The following is an 8,284-nucleotide window of genomic DNA, read 5'->3' as shown; positions in this document are numbered from 1 at the left end:
CTCCGAGCTGCTGAGCGACTTGTTTTAAGCATTTTCTCCCTCGCTCTCGCTTTTAATCTTGTCTCTAGTGGCGTGTGTAGGGGGGAGGACTTTATTTCCATTGGCTAAGCTCTCCCTTCCCACCCACATCTCTTCCACATCACCTTGGTGTCTCCCTAAATAAAACCAGCCCTCCTTATCGCCTGGAAAAAATCAGGAGCTAGAGTTTGAATGGGTTTTTTTTTTTTTTTTTTTTTAATATAAACACTCACCCCTGGCAGCGTGCGGCTGGGCTTTCAGGATAAACTCCGGTGGTGCTGCCCTGCCTGATGCTGGCTTTTCCTTCCCTCCCTTGAACGTCAAGCTTTAAGCAGAGACCCGAGGACTGGGAACTCTTTCCCTGAAATCTGATCAACCTGAAGCCAGTTGCGGAACTGCACAGGGTCCCCATGGACCTCAAGGAGAGCCCCAGCGAGGGGAGCCTGCAGCCCTCTAGCATCCAGATCTTCGCCAACACCTCCACCCTCCACGGCATCCGCCACATCTTCGTCTACGGGCCGCTGACCGTCCGGCGTGTGCTCTGGGCCGTGGCCTTCGTGGGCTCCCTGGGCCTGCTGCTGGTTGAGAGCTCGGAGAGGGTGTCCTACTACCTCTCTTATCAGCACGTCACCAAGGTGGACGAGGTGGTGGCCCAAAGCCTGGTCTTCCCGGCCGTGACCCTCTGCAACCTCAACGGCTTCCGTTTCTCCAGGCTTACCACCAATGACCTGTACCACGCCGGGGAACTGCTGGCGCTGCTGGACGTCAACCTGCAGATCCCCGACCCGCACCTGGCCGACCCCACGGTGCTGGAGGCCCTGCAGCAGAAGGCCAACTTCAAGCACTACAAACCCAAGCAGTTCAGCATGCTGGAGTTCCTGCACCGCGTGGGCCATGACCTGAAGGATATGATGCTCTACTGCAAGTTCAAGGGGCAGGAGTGTGGCCACCAGGACTTCACCACCGTGAGTACTTGGCATTCAGTTCCTTTCTGTGCTTGGTCTTTGGAGAAGTGCCACGCTGGTGGCCTCTGGCTTGGTTTGAGGTCTCTCTGTGCTTTGGAGCAGGAGGGAGAGCCGTGCCTCAGGTTGAAGGCCAAGAGGGGAGTTGGCCAGAGTTGTTGGAACTGGCAGGAGGCGTCTGCCCGCTGGGATGGGCACTGTTGTCTGGCCGGATGTGCAGGGCGAGCGGGGGGCCTGGCCTTGGGCGATGGCTCCCCGAGATGTGCTGAGCTGCCTTCCACCCACCCAAAGGCAGGAGGCCTGAGCTGTCCATGGTCCAGGGCACTTGGTGTCTGAGCTGTGTGATTGGAACAGCTTGTCATTGACGAGGTGGCATTTTTTTTTCCCCCTTTCTCTCTCTGCTCGGAAGTAGCATCAGGCACTGCATCCTGTGGGTTGGGCTGGAGCTTAAAGCTGCCAGAGAAGGGGGTGTGGGGCCCCAGGCAGCCTGGCTGGTTCCTGGCTTTGGGAGCTTGCTGGAGCAGGTGATACTGCAAAGGTGTGGAAGTCTCTTTGCTGCCTTTTCCTGTGCGGATTCTGAGCTCCATGTCAGGAGAGGAGAGGCCAGGGGCCCCAGGGTCTCTGTCTGGTCTGCTGGCAGGTCAAAAGCAAAGAGATGTCCAGGGTGCTTGGCCCAGAGAGGAGGGTTTAGATGGAGGCAGGATGGTCTGTGAGATGCCTGTGAGGGCAAAGCATTGCAGGCTGGCTGGTCTGGGAGTTTCAGCTGAAAACTCAGAGGCTCAGTTTGCTATCTGTACAATGATGATGATCGCTTAACAACGTGGATATGAGAGGAGTGGTGTGGGGAGGGGGCGAGCAGCTGTGAGATTCCAAAGCCTGGAGGAGGAGTGTGGAGCTGAGTAAAGAGCAAAAGCGGAGGGGAGGTGGCTCCCTTTCAGGCAGGGGCTTCCTGGAGGGGCAGAGAAAGGATGGGAGGAGAGCTGTGTCTGCCTAATTAGTGGGCTGCTAGGCAGAACTTGGCACCACAAGTCTGATTGCTGCTGCCCGACAGCTCCTTGCTCCCAGGGGGGCCTGGGACATCAGGGGCCTTGGGACCCTCCAGAAGCCCAGTGTGGTTGCTTCTCCAAAGCTGCCTTAGAGCTTTTGAGTCTCAGAACCTTGAGCCAAATTGCAGTCGTAAGTTTGGCGTGGCAAATGGCAGAGAGACCCGACTCTGTCGTCAGCTCTCGTCTGAGGTCCTCTGCTTAATTAAGACATGCCCTACCTTGCTCCGTGATACATCCATTCCCCGCCTGCTCTCAAATCCACTGCCTTAGCAGCCTCTTGCTGTGAGTTTCTTTTAACACTACAACCGATTTCTGCCCACAGCCTCTGTGCTTGCTGTGGGCTGTCTCTGGTCTTCTCTAGAAAAGCCAAGAGTGCTTGAGTGTTGGGGGGCGGGGAAGGAGAGGGTACTGCTTCTCACTGCCTGTAGAGCTCTCTTTCTTGGGGGAGTTATTCTGTGTGATTTGTTTGAAACCTTGTGCAAAACAGCCCAGCAGAATCAGGCCGTGGTATATGGAAGCTGAAGAGGAAGCGGGTCTGAGCTGGGGGCAGGGACCAGCAATCCTGGAAGCCTTTCTAAATTGGAGCAAACAGGATCCAAAAACATGTCACGCACAAATGATGTCTTAGGTGGCTTGGGGAGAGATGAGGGGAAAACCTCATTCTTGGAGGCTGAAACCATCATTGTATCCACCCCATGCTTTCTAGTGCCGTGGCAACGCTCAGCTTCTCCACTGCACCACGCAGCTTAGACACACACTCAGCTGTTCCTCTGTCTGCCTGAACACGCATGGAACATGCAGAGAGTAGAGAGAGAGAGAGGGTGGCACCAGAGCCACCACGGTGGGTAGCCGCCTCTGGACCAAGTTCTCTCAAGTATCCACATGACCACATGTACACCTAATGACTTCCTCTCAACTCATGACCAAGTTCCATTTAGAAGTAAAGGTTCTCTGATCCCCGGCTGCTGTTTCATACTCAGCCTGTCATTTGGGTCCCTGGGGTTCCAAGAGGCCAAAGATCAGGCCTTCAATCCTGACCCGAGCCTTTGACCTTGCCAGGTTCTCACTTCAATAGGGAAGCTGCCTGTGGATATAAATGTCAAGTGTCATGTCATTATCTGTCATCCTCACCAGATTCAAGACTGATCTAGGTTGAGTGCCCCTCCTTGGACTGACCTTAGTCTTCCCCCTGCATGGAAAAGGGGATGGGTCTCAGGGCTGGACTGTGTCCAGTAGGGCAGGAGAGTGTCTGAAAGGGCACCCGCTCCAGGCGGGACATTGATCTGTTTCGCCCATTGGTCACAGTGAGCAGCCAGGCTCCAAGGGTGGGCTGTGATGTCAAGTTTGTTCCAGGACCTTGCAGTGAAGGCTAGTCCTTCCCACTCACCCTGGTCTCCCTGGCCTCTTGGCCTGGGGTCCAGGTGTACTTGTCTTTGGCCTGGGGTGCACCAGAGGAGTGTGAGACCTCACAGGTGGCTGAGGAAGAAGTCAGCTCACCATCTTTCTCTCTCATTCATTCTCTGTACTCCGTACCCCTCTCCTTTGGTTCATTTGCTGGACTCTCCCTGGGTTTGTCCTATGCTGGGTGGCTTCCTCCTCTATGAGCTGTGGCTGGCTTAGTAGACCAGTAAAGTGTCAGGGAGGGACTGTCCCAAGTGGATCATTTTTCCCGTTTTTCTTTTTCTGTAAAGCGCACCTAATGCCATCTCCAGGGCTAATGCTTTTGCAGACGCTTCCTTATTCCAAGTTCTTAGCTGGTGAGCAATGAAGTGCATAATACCCTTTAATTAGCGAATGAGCCATGATTCGAGCAGAGCGAAAGACTGTCAGCGGAGGTTAAAAGTCCCAGAAGCTGTGTGTGGGACTCTGATTGCCATGTAAACAGGTATGCTTCATGCTTGGGCAGGTACATTCTTAGCCCTCACCTAGGACCATCTGTGGAGAAGGCAATGGCACCCCACTCCAGTACTCTTGCCTGGAAACTCCCATGGACAGAGGAGCCTGGTAGGCTGCAGTCCATGGGGTCGCTAAGGGTCGGACACTATTGAGAGACTTCACTTTCACTTTTCACTTTCATGCATTGGAGAAGGAAATAGCAACCCACTCCAGTGTTCTTGCCTGGAGAATCCAAAGGACGGGGGAGCCTGGTGGGCTGCCGTCTATGGGGTCGCACAGAGTCAGACACGACTGAAGCGACTTAGCAGCAGCAGGACCATCTGACTTCAGATGGGTACATACTTTTCCTTCCTGGGAAAGAAGAGGAGCATTTTGATTCAACAGTATCTACTTGGCAGAGCCTGCCCAGCTGACCTAGTATGGAAGGAAAGGGTGAGAGGGCTCGCCGTGGGAGTGTTTGGTCGTGACTGGATGAGTTGAAGTTAAGATTAGAAGTAGGAAGACTTAAGTTTGAGTCCCACCTCCATCATGTCTTAAGCTTATTCCCTGGGTTGGGTTCTGTGCCCTTCTCGGCACTGACTTGCTCATGGAACATCTGATTGTAACCCGTGACTTTGTAACTCACAGGGGAGAACGAGTCATGTGAGACGGTATATATGAAAGTCCTTTTGCGTGTTGTGACAACGATGCAGACGTAAGGCAGGGTTATTATCAAGATAAGTAGGAAGGTGTTTATTGTCCAGGCTGCTTGCCCTGTTTACAGCCCACCAGAAGAGTCAGTTGATGAGTAATGCTGTCACGGTAGCGAGGAGGTTGCTACTTTCTCTGTATGGAGCCCTGGGGGAAAGCCTAGCATCGCAGGGATGGGGTTTCTTAGAGTGGAGGTCACAGCTGGATTCAGCAGCTAACTGTTGCTGACAGGTGGCAATCCCACTGCTTGTAACTAGCACGTGACAGTTTCACGTCTTTTTTCTGCTTATCACATTGGGGTTCATCCGCCTCCAAGTTCAGGAATGCAAATGATGCCCAGTTTGCATTTTTAACCTGATTCCATAGTGTGTGTGTGTGTGTGTGCGTGTACTTTAAACCTGACATTTCTTAGGCATTTCTTTCTTTTTGTACTGAAAGAAAGGTCCCTCCACAATGGGATCTTGTTAGAGGCAATTCTATAATTCTTAGTCATCCACGTCACATGGCCTTAGCGAGATGGCTTGGGGAGGGTTTAGCAAGCTCATATATTTGGAATTCTTGCCCCAGGTCGGTGGGTCCATAGCTAATCTTATTACTCCTTATCACAAGAGGAGCAGGTGTGTGAAGAATGGGGGCTTTGGGGAGAGATCTGAGTTGGAATTCCAACCATACCCCCTCTTCCCTGTATAATCTGTAATTTGTGTAAGGCAAATTTCTTAACTATATTCTCTCCATCTCTAATTAAAAACAATAATGCCTGCCACTCAGAGTCGTTGTACTGATCTAGGGAGGTCAAGGATGCCGAGAGCTAGTGTGGGGCAGGTGCTTGGTACGAGAGCAGGGCCCTTGCTTTGTTTAGCATCCCATAGGAGTTTTGCCTGAGCTTTGGTTGGATGCTGGCTCCCATGACTCCAGGCCAGGGCCCTGCCCACTCTTCCTCACTGTGACTCACTAACAGCTTTAGATCATGGGCAACGGCTGTGTTTGTGGGGTTCTTCACTCTCAAAATGTGTCAAGCATTCCCTTTTCACAGTATGTCCATATCAGTTCTTCTACCTGAACACCCCCTCCTTACCCACCAGCTTGGCTTCCATGTCTAGCTCATGCCACTAACCTTAGCCCAGGAAGCTTGTGCTGCCCCCCTTACCCCTGATAGGAGTCGAGTGGCCTGGGTACCAGGCAGGCATCTTTTATCCAGCATGTCCTGTGAGTGCCTAGCACATCCATTCCTTTGTTAATCAAACAGAGCACCTCCCATGTAGCAGGGATGGTGCTAGACCAGATCTTTGCCATCAGAGAGCTTATGGCCCATTTCTTACCCCTCTGGATCGGGGGGCTTGTTGAGAGCAGGAATCTTGTCTCATCAAACACTTTCTCTGCATCTGTCATGCTGAAAACAGCGCCTGCCCACAGTAAATACCCAGGAAAGCTGTTTTTTTTTTAGTTCCTTGCTGTTTCCTGAATTGATCCCACATCCTTTGCTCATGGGCCTATCTTCTTTACATCTCTCACCTCTATGTCTATTTATTTAAATCCTACGCATCCTTTAAAACCCAGCCCTAATATCTCTGTGGCCTTCTCTAGGAAACCACTGCCAACCCCTTTCCCCATATCATAATCTAAATTAATCTCTTCCTCCCCTGTCTTCTAGACAGCCTTTGGCGTACTCCTCTGATAGAACAGTCATTATGCATGCTTTCCCTTGCATTAGAATCATGAAGTGTTTAGGCTGAAAGGGACCTTGGAGAAGATTTAATTTAATACTTGCATTCTTTAACCACTGATAATTTTTATACATTGTTCATTTCAGTCTCTCCTTCCTGTAAGACATGATTTTTTTCCCCTAATTTTATATTTTCAGGACTTAGAACTGCTTATCACATCGAAAGCTCTTCCAATGTGTCATCAGAGTGTATGAAGCAGGTTTGCAGCTTTTCAAATGTAAGGTGACTCTGATATCAACTGAACAATTGCATTTTTGGCTTCCCTTTACAGTGTAGGTACCCACGATTCCCCCTGTATTGAGATGACTTGTCTCTTATTGTTATTATTTTAATAATACACTTTCTGATTATAGAAACAATCCATGCTCACTGGAGAAAACTTGGGAAGTGTGGGAAGGAATAAAGAAGACAACTTTGCCCATAATAGCATCTTAGATATAATTGCATGTATTATTTTGGTGTCTGGGGAGTAACTCCATTTGGTCATGCCTGGGTTCACACATCTGTACATCTAATGCCTGGTCTGGCATGCAGTATACACTCAGCCCGTGTCTGCTTGCCTTCTTCTCCCTGGGTCCCCTGGGTAGTATCCAGAGGGTTAGAAATTCCTTCAAAGGTCCATTTAGTGTAAAAATAAAATCTACAGATGGGTCTCCATGGGTCTGAGCAATACCCCTTTGGTGGGATATATTTTGTCTTATCTGCCAGGAGCATCCAGGGATAATTTGTGAGAGAAAGAGGTACCAGCCTCTCTTAACTCTGCTTCCTTGGGTTTTAGGTTCACAATTGAACAGGAGTTGCTCTTTTTTAAAAAATAATTTTATTTGTTTATTCTTTTTGGCTGTACTGGGTTCTTGTTGCCGCGTGGGCTTTCCTGTAGTTGCGGCGAGCAGGGCCACTCTCTATTTGTGGCGAGTGGCTCTAGGCACGTGGTTTTCAGTAGCTGTAGCACACGGGCTTAGTTGCTCTGGAATATGTGGAATCTTCCTGGGTCAGAGTTCGAATCTGTGTCTCCTGCATTGGCAGGCAGATTCTTCACCACTGAGCCACCAGGGTTAGTCCAAGTTACTCTTTTCTGATGGCCCTTGATTGACAGCCCAGCTGTGCATTTACCTGAAGCCATCTTGGTCCTGTGTGTTGTATGTTTGCTGGACTGAACCAGAGATGTGTTTATTGAACCCCAATTGGATCTTCTGACTGAGGCTTAATCTCGTTCCTGGATGAGACCCAACTCCTCATGACCATGAGGACCATGGACTGTGAAGACCACGAGGTTCTCCTTGCCTGGTCATCTCTGCCTGCCTCAGCATGATATATAGACCCTGACTTACTCTAACCTGGGAAGTTTCTAGGCTGTATATCAAAACAGTATGCATTGCATTGGGCTTCCTAGGTGGTGCTGGTGGTAAAGAAGCCGCCTGCCAATGCGGGAGATGTTAGAGACATAGGTTTGATCCCTGGGTCGGGAAGATCCCCTGGAGGAGAGTATGACAACCCACTCCAGTATTCTTTCCTGGAGAATCCCATGGACAGAAGAGCCTGGAGGGCTACAGTCCATACGGTCGCACACGACTGCAGAGACTTAGCACGCACGCATATACATTGCATTGAATCCAGAGTAAATGATAGCTCTTATTCCTGAAGTTGCTTGGAAGTCTTGTGCATATTTACCATGCTCTTGCAGAGGCAACCTCTGCCCAGCTGAGTGGGTGGTTTTCCATGGTGCCAGCCTCTGGTGGGGATCTTCTAGTTTGCAGTGTTAGGTCGTGTCTTTCTGGCAGTAAAGCTTTCAGGGGTGTGTTGACTTCACTCTGATGTGATGAAGGGCTGGAATACTAACTAGGAGTGAGTGTTACAATAACCCAAACCATCTGCTTGCCAAGAGAGGCTAAGGCCTCATCAGGCCACTGGGCTGGTACAGAGTTGCTCTGTGTTTCCACTTTTGTCC

General features: G+C 50.5%; 1 protein-coding gene across 1 annotated transcript; it reads left to right on the top strand.

Moving 5' to 3' along the window:
• The first annotated feature begins 221 nt into the window (after positions 1 to 221).
• LOC147352539 (acid-sensing ion channel 2-like) lies at positions 222 to 4,620 on the top strand. Its single transcript, XM_086361031.1, has 2 exons — positions 222 to 987; positions 4,550 to 4,620. The coding sequence occupies exons 1-2, from the start codon at positions 429 to 431 to the stop codon at positions 4,618 to 4,620; spliced, it is 630 nt and encodes a 209-aa protein (XP_086217157.1). The 5' UTR covers positions 222 to 428.
• Positions 4,621 to 8,284: the final 3,664 nt, after the last annotated feature.

The sequence above is a fragment of the Bos grunniens genome, chromosome 19 (genome assembly GCF_055505025.1).
Source record: "Bos grunniens cultivar Pamir isolate PY7600 chromosome 19, Bosgru_T2T1.0, whole genome shotgun sequence".
In the NCBI taxonomy this organism is placed as follows: domain Eukaryota; kingdom Metazoa; phylum Chordata; class Mammalia; order Artiodactyla; family Bovidae; genus Bos; species Bos grunniens.
Note: the sequence above shows the minus strand (reverse complement) of the source record. Positions and strands in the feature narration are given on the sequence as shown.